The 22,550-nt window shown below is 36.4% G+C and overlaps 1 protein-coding gene across 2 annotated transcripts in view; it reads right to left on the reverse strand.

Moving 5' to 3' along the window:
• The window catches only part of ARFGEF1 (ADP ribosylation factor guanine nucleotide exchange factor 1), a 138,755-nt gene that overhangs the window by 73,751 nt on the left and 42,454 nt on the right, over window positions 1-22,550 (reverse strand). For both annotated transcript variants that reach the window (XM_061172124.1, XM_061172125.1), the window contains exons 2-6: window positions 11,665-11,695; window positions 10,964-11,120; window positions 9,810-9,956; window positions 8,192-8,371; window positions 2,207-2,483 (exon numbers count right to left, since the gene is read on the reverse strand). In XM_061172124.1, coding sequence (XP_061028107.1) covers window positions 2,207-2,483; window positions 8,192-8,371; window positions 9,810-9,956; window positions 10,964-11,120; window positions 11,665-11,695 — 792 coding nt within the window. The remainder of the gene's footprint in view (window positions 1-2,206; window positions 2,484-8,191; window positions 8,372-9,809; window positions 9,957-10,963; window positions 11,121-11,664; window positions 11,696-22,550) is intronic.

Consider the following 22,550-nt stretch of genomic DNA (forward strand, 5'->3'; position numbering starts at 1 on the left):
TTAGCACTTTATGATGCTTTGGGATCTGGGTCCCTGTTCTGGGAGCCACTGCCCTACAGCAAATGGCCTCAGACTGCATGTGAGCTTATGGTGCTACTGTCTACACCCCCCCCCCAACTCACACTACTATAAAGGACCACTACTTAAAACTCTGACTTCCAGAAGTCTGTCCTCCCTATTGTTCACTGCTCCTAATCTACTGTTTGCTGCATTCTACAAAATACTGAATGTCACAGGAGAAATGTGATAAATAAGCATGTCAAATCAGTAACTATTTTATAAAAAATTCAAATACAACAGCATTTAGATTCTTCTGTGGAGTAAAAACATATAAATGTCTTGACATACAATCTTTCCATCTTTCTTAAATTTTGTATTTCTGCACTCTAGTTGGCTAAAGCTACCAAGAGTCTAAAAATTAACAGTTTCAACATAACTAAATATACAGTCACTAAAATGTGCACAAAATGATTAGCAAATCAAGAGTCAATTCTCTTATAAATTATCTGACAAATAGATTAGAGTAGCAGTGAATAATACTTATTACACATGCGAAATGATTATAGAAGTTAACTTTTATGCCCAAAGTCACACAGCCAGTAAGTGACAGAGGTGTGATTCAAAGCAGATAATATAATTCCAGACCATGCACTCTCAACCAACGGCTCACAGGCAAAATTTTCATTCATATCAGCTGTCGGGAGAAAAACACCTTTAAAAATAATCACGACTATGCCACAGGGATTATGCCTTATTTATAGTGCTGTATCCTAAAAGGTACTTACAGTGGTACCTACTACACAGTAGATGCTTCCACCCCTTGGGTCTCGGCCTATGTTGTTTCTTCTGTTAGAAAACTCCCTAAATTTTCTAGCTAGGCAATTCCTACCCTTATCCAAACAAGATTCAGCTAAAGCATCACTTCCTCTACAAAAGTACTTCCTAACTCTCCTCAGCAGAACTATCTTATGCATGCCACTTGCAGGATATTTATCACATTACACCTCATTTATACATGCCTGACCTTCCAGGCAGACCATGAGCACCCTAAGAGCAATGGCTACATCTTCATCAGCTTTTTTAACCCCAAGTCCTAGCACAGTGCCTGGGACACCGTATGCTAAATCAATATTTGCTGAACGCATGGATGAAGAAATGGAGGAATAAATAAAGTTCCAGCCTTATTATAGATTAGCTCTTTGAACAGCTCCTTTATAAGCTTACAGTGAAAGTAGGGGAAATTTTAGCAAGGGCCGGCTAGAAAAATGTAAATCATATAGGCAGTATGGATTCATTATTAACTTGAGTACTAGAAATGCTTGGTTTATCAAAACTGTCCCTTTTAAAGTAAATGCTAAATAAAGTTCTCTTAAAAAGAGTAAAAAGGCACCTATTCATGACACTGCTGATGTTCATACCACTGTTATGTTATGGAAAAGATGTGGTTAAAAAAAAAATCAAGAGCTGAAAATATACTATAGAAGTCTTTCCTCAAAGTAAAGTAAAAACACAGACTTCAGATGAATTGTAACTAAGCCCTAACCATCTTAGTTCTACAAAACCACACTGGAAAGGCAACAGAATTTTCATCATTTTTTGACACCAAGCTAAGGAGGAACAAAGGGAAGAAAGTCGTTTCCTGGCAGTTTTACAGAAGAACAGTTAAAGCTGAGAATAACGTTTGGGGAAAAAATGACTGCACGTGATTATTTTTAGAGCAACACATTTGTAAAATAAATAAATGCAATTTAATTTTTGTAATCTTGTAACCTTTTCTTATAAATAAATTTACTTAGAAAGAAACACTGTCAGAAAATATCTAAATCTTATCGATTATTACACATCAGGATATAAAAATAAATAAAATATTTTTCTATGCTAGGTGGTTATTCAAAAGATGTCTTTTCATATTTAATTTCAGTCCTTTTTTTTTGACAATAGTATTTTGTGAACTTATAGTGATTTCCTAAAATTTTCAGGCACATTCCAGAAAACTTTACTAAATAAATAGGTCTCCGGTTTGCTATGAACTAATTTTAAGAAAATTTTATCACCTAGGATGGACAAAGTCCACAATTACCACAACGTGCCTGATACCCATTAAGTCATATCACCCTTTCCACGTTTCTTTACCAAAAATGCCCTCCTACATTCTTCCCCCAACACACACCTCCCAACCCCTGCAACCCCTTCTCAGAAAGATTACTTTCGGCTGCAGCTGCCTGATCAGCTTCAGTTTGTTCATTTTCTGCACTGGAAGTATCAGATCCATTTTCAGGTTCTGTATCATCCTGAAGGCTTTTATCCACATCATGTGAATGGGGATCAAGGTCCCCTTCATGCTCCTGGGATATATGATCAACAGTCTGAGGCGGCAAATATCTAAGTTGAGGTGATTCAGGCTCATGATGGCTTACTGGAGACTGCAACAGATGATGATGCTGTCGATGCCTTTCTTTTTCCATTTGTTTGGCTTCCTGCAACTGGAAAGAAAGAAAGAAATTTCCTGTATTAGCAAAATAAGTTGTTTAAAATTTGGAGGGGTAATGTTACACTCAACTATAAATCCTTCATAGGAGCTGCCACCTTGTCTCCAGGCTTAGGAATCGTAGTCCATCAGAAATAAAAAACTAAAACATACTAAAAACACACAACAACAGAAAACAGTGGTTACTTCTTAGGGGGGTGGAATTTGGCAAACAAGAACAGAGATGGAAGTCTTTCACTATATCCTCTTGTCATTATTTTTGGTGTTTGAATGATGTAAATGTACTACTGAAACAAAACAAAATTAAAAACAATTTTTAATAACCTTAGAATGATAACTGGACTGTTGCCAATGTAACAGTAGATTTACCTAAGATCAAATAAAAGCTTCACTAACAGAGGAAAAAAGTGGACAGGGAAATAAAATACACACACATTCATTTTTACTTATATATACAGAAACAAAGTCTAGACATTTACACAAGAAACTAGTAATAATGGTTACCTTTGGGGGCAGAAGTTAGGAAATGACCGAATTGGAAACAAGAGTGGGAGGGAACTTTTCAGTGTGTACCTTTCTGTAGCATGTTCTTATGTCACCTTGCCAAATGTCTTTTAATTAAAAAATAATAGTTACATTTAATAAATAAAATTGCAATGAGTACTTAAATGCCTCTGCCCAATCACTCATCTAATAAGAATGAAAAAACTTTATAAATGTTCCAGTTTTATTTTAGGAGACCTAAATTATTATGTACATAATACCACGTGTAAAACTGGCTCACTTACAAGATGCTAAAAACAGTAACAATCAAGATCACAGGGTTTCATTTTTTAGCACTTTATTGCTTTTAGACACATCTCTTTTGATCCTCATGACCTAATAGGAATCATTCTCACAGAATTAATTTCCACAAAGATAAATATTTTACAGTGTCAAATATGAACATTTCATATTCCTAGTAATATTCTAGGTTATGCGGAAATACCAGAATTATATGAATTTATAAAACAAATTTGAATTAAAAGATTTTAATGCCCAAAAGGTATGAAAAGACTTATAATCTGTATGATCTAAGTCCCTTATTTTACAGATAAGGAAACTGATGGGCATGACTAGTTGCACACAGTTGGAATCAGAAGAGACTTCTCAAAGGTTTAGGCCATTCATGAGAAAGTCCATTTCCAAATTAACAGTGAGGAACCTTTGACTTGCAATCCAATCTCGCCCTCAGCCTAACTTCAGCTAATCCGTACCATGGTTTAGTAGGGCAAGCACATGCTTTGGAATTACAGACAGGCATAATGTTGAATTCTAGTTTTTTCTACTTATTCCAGAGTTGTATAAACTCTAGAAAGATCCTTGGGAAAAAAGAAGAAATTAACTTTAAACATTTTCTATACACTTTCATACTTTCTAGAGTAGGGTTTCTCAACATCAGTACTACTGACCTTTGGAACAGATAATCCTGTGTGTGCGCGCGTGTGTGCGTGCGTGCGTGTGTGCGCGGGCGTGCGCGCGGCTGCACGGGCTGGGGGAGGTGGAGGTTGGCTGGGGTGCTGCAGGGAGTTTAACAACATCCCAATCCCTATCTCTAATGGGTAGAAACCCATTACAGGTCATGACTCACCACAGTCATGACAATCCAAAGTGTCTCAAATGTGGCTTGGGGGGCAAAACCACCTCCAGTTGAAAACCACTGTTATAGAGAAAGAAATGAGCATCTTCTCCTTTGACATAATTTTAGAACTGAACACTTTATAGTGAATTTTATTTGGGAAGGAGAGGAAAAGTTATCAGCAGTATATACGAATGAATTAGACTTCTAGCTTAGAATAGTTTAGCAAATGTGGAAAATTATTCTGCCTCGCCTTTTTAATTTTCTCTGTCCCCTGACTTTTCTAATTATCCATAGCACAGAACTAATATGCCTCATGACACGAAACATGTTCACAGCCTTTATCATAACTCAGTTATATATTTATTTGTGTGATTATTTAAGATTCATCTTTCCCGTCTATGTCTGTAAGAATTTTGAAAGTAGTGGTGATACAGTGCTGGTATTTTGCCCAGCACTGTACAACTGAGAACTAGAACAGTGCCAAGAACATACAGGGAATGTAATAAAATTTGCTGAACAAGTCAAACCAATAAAACTTATATTTCTTCTATTAAAAAGTGATAAAATTTCATTCACTTCTTCAAAAAAAAAGCAGCAAAACTACTATACGTGGTTGCAAAATATTAGCAATAATCCAATGTCAATACATAGGAGAGTGACTGAATAGACTATAGTACACGCTCGAGTACTCTGCATCTATAAAAAAGAATGAGGAAGATTTAAGGGCTGATATGGAATGCTTTCCAGGACATACTGCTAAGTGAAAAGAGTATGAAAGAGTATCCAGAGTACGTGTGGTACCCAGCCTTTTTAAGATGGCCACCAATGATCTCTACCTCTTGATTTTCACTTCTTTGTAGAGTCCCCTCCCACACTGTGCCAGGGATGGTCTGGGTGATCACTTTTTTTTTTTTTTAAACATCTTTATTGGAGTATAATTGCTTTACAATGTTGTGTTACTTTCTGCTGTATAACAAAGTGAGTGAGCTATATGTATACATATATCCCCATATCCCCTCCCTCTTGCGTCTCCCTCACACCCTCCCTATCCCACCCCTCACAAAGCACCGAGCTCATCTCCCTGTGCTATGTGGCTGCTTCCCACTAGCTATCTACTTTACATTTGGTAGTGTCTATATGTCCATGCCACTCTCTCACTTCGTCCCAGCTTATCCTTTCCCCTCCCCGTGTCCTCAAGTCCATTCTCTACGTCTGCGTCTTTATTCCTGCCCTGCCCCTTAGATTCGTCAGAACCATTTTTTTTTTTTTTTAGATTCCATATATATGTGTTAGCATACAGTATTTGTTTTTCTCTTTCTGACTTACTTCACTCTGTATGACAGACTCTAGGTCCATCCACCTCACTACAAATAGCTCAATTTCGTTTCTTTTTATGGTTGAGTAATATTCCATTGTATATATGTGCCACATCTTCTTTATCCATTCGTCTGTCGATAAAGAAGCAACTTAGGTTGCTTTCATGTCCTGGCTATTGTAAATAATGCTGCAATGAAGATTGTGGTACATGACTCTTTGGGTGACCACTTCTGATCATAAGGTAGACAATGTAGCTTCTGCCTTTTTTTCCCTCTCTCTCTCTCATTCTCTGCTCAATGAAGGCTTTAAATGACTTCAGCCCCAGCTGATACTGTGATCCACGCAGCCAACTGCAACCTCATGTGAAATCCAAGCTACAACCACCAGCTAAGCCACTCTTGGATTCTGGACCCTCAGAAACTGTGAGATAAGGAGCTAAGCTGTGAGTTTTAAGCAGCTGAAGTTTGGGGTAATTTGTTATGCAGTGACAGATAACTAATACAGTATGCTACCTTTCATATAAGAAAGGTGATACATGAAACCATACATGTATCTGCTCACTTGTGCTAAAGAAATGTAGAAGGATAAACCAGAAACAATAGAGATTAGCTACATCCAAGGGGTGGAAAGAAGGGAGGAAGAGGATTGGAGTGATAGGAATGAGGAGTATTTCTGTAGAGCTCTAATTCTTTTTTTTTTTTTTAACATCTTTATTGGAGTATAATAGCTTTACAATGGTGTGTTAGTTTCTGCTTTATAACAAAGTGAATCAGTTATACATATACATATATCCCCATATCTCTTCTCTCTTGCATCTCCCTCCCTCTCACCCTCCCTATCCCACCCTTCTAGCTGGTCACAAAGCACCGAGCGGATCTCCCTGTGCTATGCGACTGCTTCCCAATAGCTATCTATTTTACATTTGGTAGTGTATGTATGTCCATATATATACTACCACTAACTCTTAATTCATAGTAGTGTTTAACAGACTCAAAAAATAAGCAAACAATTAAACCAGAATGTGAGGAGTACTGAAATGGAAAACAGGCAGTAACAAACGAACTTAACTGTATTATAAAGTAATAAAATTATCCCGCTGAAGAGTATGGAGAAGAAAAGAATTAACCTAAGTAACTTTGGAAAATAATATTCTGAACGGATACTATAAGGCTAAAGACAAAGAAAAAAACAAAACCCAATAAATATAAATGCTATAATGTACCTAGTAAATTTGCTTCTCACAGTGGTATAAGCAATTCTAAAACTATTATATGTGTGTAATAGGCCTGAACAAATAATGTATCATAAAAAATGAAAGCCTTATTTCTCACTGTTTAGAGAAAGTTACAAATAAGTAAAGGGAGAAGGCTGAAATGAACCCTGTGGTACTGGCCTGGAATCAGAAGCATCAGTGTGAACACACAGTTTTTGAGACATACGGATGGGTAGTCACACATGGGGTGGGGGAGGTGGGGTGGCTGTACACATATGTATTTCCTAGTGCAGTCTGCTGGGAGGGCCTAGAAGCAGTAACATCTCAGCTGCAGTGAACACACCTGGCACTCAGATCTTGGCATCCAATTACCATTCTCCAACTGAAGGAGCCAGGGCTCCCTGTTTATGTGTCTACTACTCCAGGGGGGGAAGTAGAGAAAATTCAAAATGAGCAGGGAACATCTTGAGATTCCAGAAAGTGAAGAGGTACTCAAAAAAGGATGGGGGCTATTGTCAAAAGGACAGAAGGCCAAAGCTGGAATAACTGGGGCAACAGAATAAATAACGATAGAACTGGATTATAAAACATATAATAAAATAAACACCCATGAATACAGATTGATATAAATAAAAAAATAGGAAAGGAGAATAATTCTGGTTAACAGATATAGAAAGAGAGAGAAACAGAAAATCACCACCAGGGAAACACAGCAGTAATAACTGCTGCCGGTAAGATCCACCAATGGATACTCAAATTGGGTGTGGGGGAATATGAGGAAAAAAACAGGATATTTGCATAGTCTGAAAGTATCTCTCCTGAGATATTTATTAAATGTAAAAGAATAACTTTTCAGTGGAGGAACCTGGAAGATACCACCTTAACTAAATAATCAGGGTTACTTTACTTAATAGTACTATACCAGTGTTAATTTCTGCTTCTGAACATTGTAACATGGTTATGTAAGATGTTGCATTAGGAAAGCAGAGTAAAGAGGATCTCTCTGTAAATATTTTTGCAACTTTTCTGTAAGTTTAAAATCAGTTCCAGATAAAAAGTTAGAAGTTGGTTTTTAATTATGAAGACCTAGATAATTAAAAAAAAAAATGATTCTCTAGCTGCTGGTCTCTTACCCTCCTCCCCAAATATATTTCATCACTATAGAAATTTATTTTATTTTTTAAAGGCTCAATGAATAAATAATTTTATACCAGAATAGATCAAATTAGGTAACTTGATATCTACATTACACTCATCTACTAAGCTTGAGAGCAATAAAAATATCAATTCATAAACACTTTCATGAGGATGATAGCAATCGATATCTTTCAAATTCTATTTGTGAACAATTAAAAATGTATTTTATCCAAAGTCAAGTAAGTCAGTAAGCCTCAAAACAAAAACAATACCACAGATCTCCAGTACGTAAAACTGTAAATGAAAGACATTTTCCTCACAGGCACAAAAGATTTCACTATATTTTCTGTAAAATCTTTTCTATAGTTGATGCCTGTGGTGTTCTACACAATCTCTCTCATTTTTTAATACTTACTGCTTGGTTTTCCATGCGTGCAAAGATAACATTTAGCATCTGAGTAAGAGTAGCTTTGGCTGTTGTCTGATTGATGAGATTTTTGCTTGCTAGATAGATATTGTAACATGTTCTCACAGCTTGCAGTACAGTTCCTTCGTGAATTTCTATGTGTTGAGATGTTACTGCAGTAAGTAAAGCCTTTAAAAAAAAATACAGTTAAAGCAATTTTTTTTGCATCCAGAGTTTCAGCACAAAAATACATTGGTATTTTTGTATTAGAATTAAAAATTGCAGACACCATTACCACTTTAAGGTAATGTATACAGATTTTCTACCTGCCTTAAATATATCATCAATTGCTAAAATATTTTATGTTTTCCCCATCCTGGTTGTAGTTTCCACATAATCCTCCCAAACCCAAAACGCTAAAAAACCATTCAACTGATTTATTTCAATCCGAGTTTCATTTTAATAGAATATTATTTTGGTCTACTAAAATGCACAGCATTAATACTCTGTCATAGTGTAGCACAGATATGCTTCATATGATATATCTGTTGAACTAGATGTCAACTTGGGAAGGATACATATTGTGTCCTATTCACTTTCAAATTTTTCTGAGATCTAACTTATAGACTGAACTCAATGTGCTGTTGTTATTATTGTTGAAGATGCTTACAAATGTTTTAAAATAAAGCATTTAAAATAATCCTAAGGTGAATCCTCCAATAAAGTGAACAGCTATAATTTATGTGAACTGTTACACATTAGGTTACTCAATTTCTCAAAAGCAAGGACTCGTATCTTTTGTCTTTCTATGTTGCACAATGCCATGCAGGGTCAGCATTGAGCACATACTAAACAAACCACAACTGACATGAAACTGCAAACAACAGGCCAAACAGGCTTTATTAGAATAAAGACATTTTATGACTTATGAAGTAAATGCAGCTATGAGACTGAAAGGCTCAGAAGGAGTGACAGACACACATAAAGGACACTTCATACATGTAAACAATTTCAAAAGTACTAATAGTACAAGAAAATTTTTACTAACAAATAAACATACCACCACTACTATTAGCAGTAACATTAAAAATTCAATACGTATAGTAGACTGAAAACACAAGTGAGTGATTTTTCTTTAAAGGAATTTAATGATCCAGGTGTATCATAGCACAAACCCAGGACAGGATTTAGCTGAGCAGGCTCAGCAGATTGACAGGTGCAAGGGAAGCAGGAAAGCTGGTGCTCAAGCAGGAAAGCTGGTGCACGTGGGACTAGACTACAAGTGGTCTGACAGTAGTAGAAGAAAGTAGAAGGGTCACAGGACCTTGACATGGGACCCTAAAGCTCAAAAGATAGAACCATGTTAGAAACTGGAAAGCTCTGGAAGACTCTGGGGGCCTAAACTGGGGCCTTCAAAATAAGAGATTTGGTAATGAATCTTCTCCTAGTGAACTCCTGGCATTCAACAATAAAATCCCCTGATATGGAGTCTAAAAAGCACCCAAATGACCTCTATTATAGCTGGAAAGCACATAAAATGACTTTTCCAAATATTTTCAAGGTAAAAGGCTTCTGATTTAAAAAAATGTAGATTATGAATAACAAGTTCATTTTTATAATTAATTACCTTTATTATTTGTAATTGAACTCCTTCATCTGTTTGAGGACCCTGGAAACAGCCACAAATTGTTTCAATAATTCTATCAATTAATTTTTTGCCTGGTGTTGTACTATCTGGAGCATTGCCAGTCAAATGCCCATAAGCAATAAGTTTCTGAAATAGAGAAAGAAAATAAAGATCCTAATTAAGCTAACAAATATATATATATATACTAATTAAATATACATTAAAATTACGATATACAACTGAACATATGTTAAACTTTTTACACAAAAATATTAAGGTATAATCAAAGCCAAGGCTATACCAACTTTTCCTAAAGAAAGCTTTATTAGCTATAAACATGTGAAATTATTTACACTTGTAATAATCACAAAAACAGAAAAATAACCATAGCAAAACCACCAGGCAATACTTTGAGAAAGGCAGGCCTTAGAACTTGTCTCTAGTGAGTTCTAACAGCTTACGTCTTTCTGTCCAAACATTACTGATACTGCTTTTGTGAAAGCTATCTTAACACGTTCAAATGACCCAAAATCTTTTTCCAAATTACATCTGTGAATATGCAGAAAACCATTTCCAGACACTGGCTACAATAAATCACAGATTTGGTCATTCATCATTACCATTATAACCCTGGAAGGAAGGCCTTAGATATTAATTTTTCAGAGAAAACAAGGTCACAAATCAAATGAACTTATCCTTATGTGTGTGTGTGTCTGTGTGTGGAAGTAAAACAGGAAGACAGAAAGGAATTTTTCTGACATAAATGGAGGTCAGAGCTAAAGTTTCACAGAAAATATAAATACTAAACTGTTAATATTAACCTACTGCTTTACACAAAACAGCAAGCATCCAGTAAAATCACTGCAAATAATGAAGTATGTAAAATCAGCAGCAGGTTACAACACTTCCATTATTGATAACCTTAGTAAAGATTTTGTGTCTCACTGAGCTAACTAATGATTTCTGCTATCCTTAAACTGGAAACATCTTTTTGCAACTATTGTTCCTCTTGAATATAAGCAACCATTTGGTTTCTCACCACAAAAAAGAATAATCAAGGCTTTCATGGAAAATGTATGAATCATCAGTTGTGAGTACTACGTATAAACACATTCAAATTAGACGGTTTTTGGATAGTGCCATTTCATACATACCTGTAAACAATCTAGAGATGTACTCACTATGCGGGGACACTTGGACTGGCATGCCAATTCAAAGGGCAGGAAGTACCTGTCTGCTTCGATAAAATTTGTCTTTGATTTCACTGGTGGAAGGGTGCTTGATCCAGCTTTTGCTTCTCCATGCGGAGGACTAAGTGAAAAAAGAAGAGTCTGATTAAAATATCACATTCATCATATTGATGATACACTCACTTTAATTTCAGTTCTAAAAACCAAAGCACTTTGCTAAACCAATTTTTATTTTCCCATATTTCATGAGGAAACCAAAGCCCAGAGAAGTTAAGTGATTTGCTATAGGTCATAAGCTAGTGGCCAGAGCTATAATTAAATGCAAGAAAAAAATTTTTAACTAATTAATTAATTTAAATAAAGTATTTAGGTTATTAAATTTTTAGTAATCTTTCTAAATATGAATCTAAGTCTTTAAGCAAAGACTTTAAAAGCATATCTTACGGTATTTCAGAAATACCCGTAATTTGCTTATTTATGAGACCTTTTTATATTTATAAGTATGCTTACCATTATATTCAATATTTCTCAAAAATCATTTTTTAAAAAATTGATTTTATGAAGATCACATGCAGAAAATTTGCCACACGAAAATACACATGATGGTATTATTATTTTGGCCAAGACTGACAAGTTTGCAAATTAAGGAAAGAAACCCCACAAACCTCTGCTTTTCAGTTTCCGCTTTTATTTCCTCTGGGGAGGGAAAAAAGAAGCATACATTAGAAAACTTGACAAGGGAAAGATCATTAACTAATTCGATTTGATTATAGGTTTTATAAATTATTTTATAAATTCTATAAGAAGTTGGGAAGAATGCACTTTCAAAAGAAAATTAGGTACTAGAATTCTGTTGCAGCCAAATGTATTAATTTACACAAATAATTCTATAAAACTATATGAAGAATATACATTAACAACCACAAGGATAGGGTAGAATTACAGATGACTAATTCCCAAAGCATTTCCTTTTCTCCAAGTAGTTTTCTGGGGGTGGGGGGTCAAGTAGCTTTTTACATTAACCAGAAGCACTAGGATTAAGAACGGAATAATGCGTATGCTGCGTTCAAGTGACAACGTACAAGGCACATGGTGGGTTAGCAGAAAAACTCAATGTACCCCCTTTGGGATTATCTCAAGGAGATTATCAGGCCAGGACTATAATTTCTTGATCATGTATATATGTGTTGATATTTAACCAATTTTTCTACTTAGGACCATACAAGGCACTGCAAAATATACACGCTCAACTTAATAGGAAATTTTCCCTTTTGCTGTTTATATCCATGAGAGATGAGGTAAATTAGATAAATTCTACCTGTAATAGAAGAACCTTAAATTTAATGATAAACTGGGGAATCTGGTTAATTGATTAAACCTGTTCGAAATTTCTAAGAAAAGCATTCAAATATAACGTTAATAATTACTACCACTGCAGCCAACAGTTGTTGGGAACTTACTATGTGCCAAGCACTATTAACGTTTTACGTGTACTAACATGTTTAAACCTTATAACAACCCTATGAGGTTTGTACTATCATATTTCCATTTTAAAGATTAGGAAATTGAGGCACAGACTTGCTCAAGGGCTGCATGGCTTGGGTGTGTGACTAATCTGGTTTCACTAGGTGTCAAAACTAGGTAATCTAACTCCCAGATCCTGGTTTTTTAAACAACTCTATTACATAGGTGTATCTATGAATATTGAGCAAAATGAGTTAAATTTGGTATTATAAACAACTTTTAGCCCATAAATTAATAATTATTAAAAGCTATCTTCGGGGTTCCCTGGTGGTGCAGTGGTTAAGAATCCACCTGCCAATGCAGGGGACATGGATTCGAGCTCTGGTCCGGGAAGATCCCGCATGCCGCGGAGCGGCTAAGCCCGTGCACCACAACTACTGAGCCTGCGCTCTAGAGCCCGCGAGCCACAACTACTGAAGCCCATGCGCTTAGAGCCCGTGCTCCACAACAAGAGAAGCCACCGCAATGAGAAACCCGCGCACCGCGATGAAGAGTAGCCCCCGCTCGCCGCAACTAGAGAAAGCCCGCGCGCAGCAACGAAGACCCAATGCAGCCAAAAATAAATAAATAAAATAAATTTATTTAAAAAAAAAAACTGTCTTGTATGAAGCACCTCCCACGTACCAGAAATTATAGTAAGCCCTTTATAAAGTGACCCTGCCAAATTACTCTGTCATTGCGCAATTTATTCATTACCTACTCTGTGCTAAGCACTGATGTTTGGTATTTCAGTCTAGTACTCTGTGGACCAACACTCCTTCCATTTTACCAGTGGTAGGAGTAGAAGGGAGACAATGTGAAAATATTATCTGGGGATATTTAAAATACTACTAAATAAAAGTTCACAGTGTCTGATATTTAAGATCTGCTTATGGCTACTAAAATTGTACAGTTCACCGAAAAATGTAATAAAAATAATTTAAATCACTTTTAAAAATACAGTACAGATGAGGGGGAGATGATATATTAACTGCCCCAAATCTTCATAAAATTTTTTAAAGTATTTTTTTATTTAAAAACATTATTATTATTATTTAAGAAGCTGAGATATTGCTAAAAACCAGGTAAGGTAGAAAAAAGATGTGAGGTACGAGAAGCAGGGAGATGAGTGACAGTTTTTGCATAAAGTGAATTTCCATTTATACAACAGTTAGGAAACAGAGTATTCTGGTTCAGTAAATAATACATTAGTTAAGAATATCAGAGGTAGTATAACATTTTAAAGAGCACTGTGTTTGGATAACACCTGTCAATGAGATAACCTGTCACTAAATAACTGTGTGACCTTAGGAAACAACCCTCACTTCACTACTTAGGTGACTGCAAAGGTACTTACAATATATTCTAAAACAGGGATCAACAAGTATGTCTCACATGCCAAAGCCAGCCCATCACTTCTTTTCATACAGCACATGAGTTTAAGAATAGTTTTTACAGCTGAATATTTGTGATCAATTTGATGATAGGGAACACTAACTTTGAAGCCCAATGAAGAATAATGTTACCCCCCTAAAAGAATTCCACTCTTCTCATTAGTAGACCAGGGTTACAAAATTTATACTCAATTGTTATTATTTTGAACTTCATTAAGAAAAAATGTGTGTAAATCTGTTTTCTCTTGTTATGTTAAGTACTACAATATCCTTGACTTTTCCTCTTGGCCCACAAAGCTCTTCACATAAAAAGTCTGCTGACCTTTGCTCTAAAACACTATGGTTCAAAGGATCCTATAGACTCTACGAACTATTTCATTCTATGATTCCATTATATTTTAAATGTCCACATTTAAATAGTCTAATAAAACATACCTAACACAAGTTAAATTGAATGTAATTTTTCTCCAGTAATTCAGATCATACTATAACATTTATTTATATCTTTCTATTTATCTATCTATCTTATTGTAAATTATACAAGGCAAAAACTGTTCAAACTAATCTTTTTTTTTTTACAAAGAAACAAAAAACACTTTCTCAATGTTTCTAATGTTTTAAATTACTTTGCACTAAACATGAGTTTTCCTATTTTTTTCATTTTCCTGTAACATTTTTAACCCACAGTCAAAGAGTTTTTAATGTTTTGACAAAATCTTTAAAGGTCACAGAACTATCACAATTTTTCCCACTGATTATTAACATAGCTTGCATGTTTTCAGCTTGCAGGGTTATCTGCACGGTCCTGCAAAATGCTTGTATTTTTACAGTCTTCTGAAGACTTGTATTCATCTTAATATACTTCCTTTCAAAGCCATTCAAGGCCACTTAAACTGAAAGACACTATCACTAAAAAGATTAAAAGAACAAGTGGCAATAGAGGAGCGGTAGAGTAAGTATTTATCAAAATACTGAAAGTAACAATATTACAAACCACGGTATTTTAAAACAAACTGAAAAAATTTTAAGTATGTAATACTACTTTATATTTGTGCAGCAATAGAGTTTAAAACACTGTTCTATACATTACCTAATTTTATCCTCAATTCCTCACTTTATGGATAAGGAAACCATAGATCAGATTAGTTCAATAATGGCTTAAAAGTCAGCCAGCTGGTAAGTAGTGATCCAGAAACTAGTTTCTCTAGTCTTAAAGTAGTGTATTACACACTACACAGTGTGCTATATTTAAGCAACCTTTTATTAGCTGATGCAGGTGAACTGAAAAATTCAGGGTAAACATAGTGTAGAGCAGTGGTTCTCCAAGTGTGGCCCCAGGACCAGCAGCATCAGCATCAGCATCACCAGACACTACACCAAACTTGCTGCATCAGAAACTACGAGTGTAGAGCTCTACAGTCTGTTTTAACAAGGCTTCAAGGCGATTCTAACAGACAAACAAGTTTAAGATCCATTGCTAGAAAGTGGTTAAAAGAAATGAGTGCAAGACACTTGGCTTTCATCCACTGTGTCCACATCCATTTATTTTACCTTTAAGACTTCTTGGACTAGTGTTTGAGCCTATGCTAAAAAGGAATTTCTTTTCAGTTTTCTTAACTTATAATAAATGTCCAGTAACACAGCCTTTGAGGAAACTGCCTCTCCAGTTTAATGAATTAGGGCTTGAAAACAGTTTGCTTCAGGTTGGCCTTCAACAGTAGAATCAAGAAGTACAGTTGACCTTTGAACAAGGTGAGGGTTAAATTATAATCAGCCCTCCATTTCTGCTGTTCCTCTGCATCCATAATTCAACCAACCACGGACTGTGTAGTACTGTAGTATTTACTACTGAAAAATATCCACGTATACGTGGACCCACGCAGTTCAAACCTGCTTTGTTCAAGGGTCAACTGTAAACTAACTAATTCTCAATTATTAAAGAAAAAACACCCAGAAGAAAAAAAATATTGAAGTATCAAATTAAGAAGTAGCATACTCAAACTAAAAACCACTTGGTGCTTAATTGTGAAATATTTTCCTATTAAAGTCAGAATCATGACAAGGATGACCACAAACAGCAAAACAGTTTTGACATTGCTCTGGAAACACTGGACAATACAAACACACAATACTGGATGTGATAAGAAAAGTCATCACTCTTGAGCTGATACAAGATAAAAACCAGACACTGGATTTGTTTGTTTAGTGATATTTAGGTTTTTAAACTATGCAGTCATAACACTTAAAACAAACTTTATTATTGAAATTCTTTCAGGAATTCTTTTCTCTCTAGCCACTAACTCCCCCTCTATCCTTTCAGAACTATTTTTATACAATCTTCTTAAAACCTTATAAACACAACCACTGCATTATATATAGAAGGAAAGATTAAAATTGGAGGAAATGGGTCATTGTAAATTAGCATAAAAGTATAGATTTTAAAGTATTTTGAAAGAAACACAAATTTCATTCCCTTCAGGTACATTAAATTACTGAAACCAAGTACATTAAATTACTGGAACAGTTGATAAGGCACAGGACTTAAGGAACAGGAAAGAATGATTTATTAAAAAAAATAACTGATCACATACAAGTTATGTACATGACTTCCTAAGTATATTCAATATTTCCTCTCATAATATTTTTACTATCAACTTGCTTAGCAGCTTTCTTTCCTGCACTGACAGTACAAATATACACTTCAAAATTATATTTATACAGAGCCAACAAATTCTATCATCTCTACACTATGCATGATTGATATTACCTCTCATGACACCTTTGGTCTTACAGCATAGCTTGCACAGCAACAGAACTTACTCAATGCAAACTAGACTGGTAATCTAAGGAAACACAAGGTCAAATGAAGAGTTGTTTTTTTTTGTTAATCAGTTTTTGCTTTTTAATTAATTTATTTTTGGCTGAGTTGGGACTTCGTTGCTGCGCACGGGCTTTCTCTAGTTGCGGCGAGCAGGGGCTACTCTTTGTTGCAGTGCACGGGCTTCTCACTGCGGTGGCTTCTCTTATTGCGGAGCACAGGCTCTAGGCGCGTGGGCTTCAGTAGTTCTGGTGCGCAGGCTTTAGTAGTTGTGGCTTGCGGGCTCTTAGAGCGCAGGCTCAGTAGTTGTGGCGCACGGGCTTAGTTGCCCCGCGGCATGTGGGATCTTCCCGGACCAGGGCTCGAACCCGTGTCCCCTGAATTGGCAGGCGGATTCTTAACCACTGTGCCACCAGGGAAGCCTTCAAATGAAGAGTTTTTAATAAATACATTAGAACTTACACATCCAATGTGTTGTCTCCTTCAAAGCCGTAACGGTCGGAGGGTATGCATCAATTATCATAATACTGCCAGTATTCAAAAATATTCGGGAAATTCACTGTTTGCAGTTCTCTCCTGCCTGCTTCCTTCTTTTAAATGAATAACCTCACAGAAGGAAAAATTTCTAGAAAGGGAATCAGATTCTAGCCACCAATTAACCCCAAGTGGCTTGGAGCCAAGCATGAGTAATGGTATGTGACTACAAAACAGAAGTTCTCAACTTCAGTGCTTCTGTGAACCAATGTCAAATTGTGTGTGTGTGAGCAGTGTTTTAGAAAAAGTACATAACTCTCATCAGATTCTGAAAGAAGCCTGTAACCCAAACTATATAGATGATACAGGATCAATTAAAAGCAGTAATCTGGATCAATGATGACTATACATGAAAGCAATTTTAAACAAAATATTTATAAAACATTGCATAAATGTAAGGGATCACTTTGAAAAATAACATTCCTTTGGATGTATATATTCTGCTAGATATACTTTTTCAAAGCCAAACGTGACTTTAGCATCACATTTCAAACAGTTAAGGATTAAATAAAAATACAGGAGTTAAATAGAATGTTACAGTAATCTAAGGAAGAGATAATGGCTTGAACAAAAGCTGTGACAGTAGGGATGAGTAACTGTGAATTCCATGGACATCTTGGGAGGAAAAACAATGAAACCATCTCATTTATCTAGGAGGAGGAAGAGGAGCAAGGAGAGGAGACACGGCTTGCCTAACTGGATAATAAAGGTACCATTAATTTAGACACAAAACGCAGTTCTCTCACTGTGCAAAAGTAGGGGTGAAGGTGCAGGGGTGAAGAAGAGGCAAGTTTTGGCCACGTTTTGTTTTAAGTGACCGGGATGTTCAAGTGGCAGTATTCAGCAGGCACTAAGGCATATAAATTTGAAGCTCAGGAGACAGCATGGCAGACTGTATTTTCCAAAATGGTCACTACGTTATCTCCCACCCCACATGCCCTTCTGCAAAGTGACCGTGCACACCCCCCCGCAAGAGAGAAAGTCTAATTCCCCTCCTCTTGAATACGGACTGGCCTTAGAGATTCATTCATAACCAATAGAATACAGTGGAAGTGACAGTGAACAACACCAAGATTAGGTCAGAAAAGGCCAAGCAGCCCCTGCCTGATTCTCTTGGAATGCTGGGTCTCCAGACACCCACTCTTTGAACCCAAAGGTCCTGATGTGAGAAGCCCAAGCCACATGGAGGCCACATGTAAGTGGTTCAGGCGACACCACCAGCTGAGCCCAGTTTCAAGTCATCACAGTCCAGGCGCCAAACATGTGAGTGAAGAAGACTCCAGAGGATTCCAGTTCCCAGCCATTCACATCCCCCCCGCCACCCCGGTCATTTTGAGTCCTCCCAGATGAGGCTCTAGACACTGTGGAGCAGCAACATGCCTCACCTGAACTCCTGACACACAGAGACTCTGTGAGCATGATAAAATGATCACTGAGTTACACCACTAAGTCTATGAGTGGTTTATTACACAGCAATAGATAACTGGAACAGAAAGGGTTAAGGAGGCTTGAGGAGAGTGGGGTTTGAAATAACTCCTTGGCGACTGGGAGAGACAGCTAACCGAGGGGCACAAAAAAACTGCCAGGAACATGGAAAGTTCCAATGTGTTCTGAGCATTTGGATAAGGAGTCCAGGTAGTTAACAGGTATGGTGCTTAATAAAATGCAGCCAGGACTTGCCCCCTAAACTAACCCCCTTATAATATACTTATCAGCCTCCTCAGAATCTGGAGGTCCTCCGTAAAATTAGGTTGCAAAATTATGACTACATCATATATAAACAGTTGATGGCTATTGAAATACAAAGTAATTTAAAACAAAATATCAGTTTAAGTTTCTTTTTAGCACCCAGAAAGCAGTCAAAAAGATAACTTTTCCTTATATTACTACTGTCACTGCCCCTCACCTCCCTTCCTATTTAACAGAAGCAAAAAGATTTAATGGGGGGGCTTCCCTGGTGGCACAGTGGTTGAGAATCTGCCTGCCAATGCAGGGGACACGGGTTCGAGCCGTGGTCCGGGAAGATCCCACGTGCCGCAGAGCAACTAAGCCCGTGCGCCACAAGTACTGAGCCTGCACTCTAGAGCCTGCGAGCCACAACTACTGAAGCCCGCGTGCCTAGAGCCCGTGCTCCGCAACAAAAGAAGCCACCGCCAACGAGAAGCCCACGCACCGCAACGCAGAGTAGCCCCCACTCGCCGCAACTAGAGAAAGCCCACGTGCAGCAACGAAGACCCAGTGCAGCCAAAAGTAAATAAATAAAATAAATTTATATATTAAAAGAAAAGATACAGTGGGAACAAATATTCAGCTGGGATCAACCAGGAGTTGCATACACAGTGAATATTCACTAATATGAATTAGATGTTCACAGGTACTAAAACGATGACTGCAGAACTGATAACAGTATGCTAAGTTCTGATATTCTTAAAAACTTAAATTCTGGAAATGGAAGATGCAATGCACAATAACATGTGCTTCGACCCTAGGGTTAAAGGTTAAATGAATATTTGTATACCATAAGATTTTATCTATTGCCATGATTTACAGTAAAAACTGTCACAGCTATTAATGCAATACTTAGTACTCTTTTACACAGCTTAGAAAGTTTACTAATTAGGTATCTGTAACCATTTTGCCCTGAGCTAAGCTGAATTTTACCTTACAGTATTCTATAAAAGGAAACAAGCTCCATAATCCAAACTACAGAAATTTTTCCTCAAGTGAATGCACTTTATATTGATATGCACTTTTTAAAAATAATTAATTAATTAATTAATTTTTGGCTGCGTTGGGTCTTCGTTGCGGTGCGCGGGCTTCTTATTGCGGTGGCCTCTCTTTTAGTGGAGCACGGCCTCTAGGCGCGCGGGCTTCAGTAGTTGTGGCGCACACGCTCAGTAGTTGTGGTGCACGGGCTTAACTGCTCCGCGGCATGTGGGATCTTCCTGGACCAGGGCTCGAACCCGTGTCCCCTGCATTCGCAGGCGGATTCTCAACCACTGTGCCACCAGGGAAACCCAATATGTACTTTTAATAGAATCCATTACTTCCAAAATTACTGGCAAAAATAATGCTGATTTACTTTTTACTAAACCGACCCCCCCCACACACAAGCATATATGATGTAAGAAGTTGAGCAGTCTTTAGATTACCAAATTTCCTAGTGAATTTCAAATAAATGTTTTCTTATCACAGTGAGGACTATACGGGCTTGGCTATTTTCTGAAATATGAAAGGGAGAAGAATAGATTTTCATTCAAAAGCCAATATTCCTGCCCTCCCTGCCAAAAGCCAGCAGACCCCCAACTGATAATATGGTTCTAGAGCATATGTCAAAAAGGAGTGCAAAATTCTGACTGAAAACATTCTATTATATTGTAATTGTCCTCAATGGTTTGAATATTGGTGGAATTTTAAGAATACAGGTGAAAAGTGATGCTTCTACCATAAAACAGCAAAAGCCAACTAAGGGGGAGTGACTGGATTCAAATGAAAACTAGATACATGAATTGCAGTTAGCTTACAGCTTACACATAACTCAAACTTAGAATTCCAAATTTAATTTAATGCTTAAGAAATTTTTAATTACTTGTAACAGAAAGGCACTGTACAACTTTTAAATTTAGACCCTGATCTCTGGCCAAACATAACGGGTATAGGAGTGCCCCCTTATCCCCGGTTTCACTTTCCGAGGTTTCAGTTACCTGCAGTCAACTGCAGTCTGAAAATATTAAATGGAAAATTCCAGAAATAAACAATCCTAAGTTTTAAATTGCATGACATTCTGAGTAGTGCGATGAAATCTCGTGCTGACCCACGCTATCCTGCTTTGTCCCACCCAGAACATGAATCATCCCTTCAGTGTATGCTGCCCTTAGTCATTCAGTAGAGCCCTCTCGGTTATCAGGATCGACGGTCATAGATGGTACCACAGTGCTCTGCTCAAGTAACCCTCACTTTACTTAGAAAATGGCCCCAAAGTGTAAAAGTAGTGATGCTGGCAATTTGGATATGCCAAAAGGAAGCTCTAGCTTCACTTAAAGTGCTTTCTTTAAGTGAAAAGGTGTAAGCTCTTGACTTAATAAGGAAAGAAAAAAAAATCGAATGCTGAGGTTGCTAAGATCTATGGTAAAAACCAATCTTCTACTCATGTAATTGTGAAGAAAGAAAAAGAAATTTGTGCTAATTTTGCTGTCACACCTCAAACTGCAAAAGTTATGGCCACAGTGTGTTAAGTGCTTAGTGAAGATGGAAAAGGCATTAAATTTGTACAATTAGATATTTTGACAGAGAGGGACCATATTTACATAACCTTATTACCTCATATTGTTATAATTGTTCTATTTTATTATGTTATTGTTGTTCATAATTTACTGTGCCTAATTTATAAATTAAATTGTACCATAGGTATGTATGTAGAGGTAAAAACATAGTATATAGAGAGTTCAATACTACTCACTGTTTCAAGCATCCAGTGGGGATTTTGGAACATACTCCCTGCAGATATGGGGTACTACTGTAATTTAAGTTCTCTAATGCACTCAAATAATTTTTTCCATGATAAATAACTTAAAACTAGGAATAAAAAATTCTAATAGACTGAAACTGTTTCTTGAATGTGTGGTACATCAGTAATACTCAGATCCGTGAGAAATGTCTTCTAAGATAATGAAAATTGTTGATTAGCTCACCAAAATCACATGAACAGAAAAGAGTCTAATAACAAAAATATCTTGTTTGTGTAGCATTTTACAATTTACAAAGAAGTTTTATATACATATTATTAATTCTTAGAACAGTAGACAGCATTACCAACATGCCCATTTTAGAGATTAAAAAACCTGAAGCAACTTACCCAAGATGACAAGAAGGGTATGGAATGATTTAAGTGCGATTTTGCTAAGAAACAAGCCTAAATCAAATGACTGAATTTCAATGACTTATCAATTAAAAGAATATTAATTTTAGAATGATGTTATTATCATAGTTCTCCAATGTGCCCATAAAAGTTCTAACAAAACAAAAAACCACTGTGCTGCCTATTAATTCAGAAAGAGAAAAAATCCTGCTGTTTTGAAAACCAAAACTAGAAATATACTTTGAATAGTAAATATTTCAAGTCAATAATTTTTTTCCATTCCAGACTTTCTGTATAAAATATTTTAAATAAAATACAAAATAAATACAAAATAAAAACTTCAACAGAATTCAGATCGAGTGTCTGCCTAATGACACTAAAGTAATAAACATAGGTAAGCCAAATTTAAAGAAATTTTCACTTTCACTAAGTGAAAACAAGCAT

This window comes from Eubalaena glacialis, chromosome 17 (assembly GCF_028564815.1).
Source record: "Eubalaena glacialis isolate mEubGla1 chromosome 17, mEubGla1.1.hap2.+ XY, whole genome shotgun sequence".
In the NCBI taxonomy this organism is placed as follows: Eukaryota; Metazoa; Chordata; class Mammalia; order Artiodactyla; family Balaenidae; genus Eubalaena; species Eubalaena glacialis.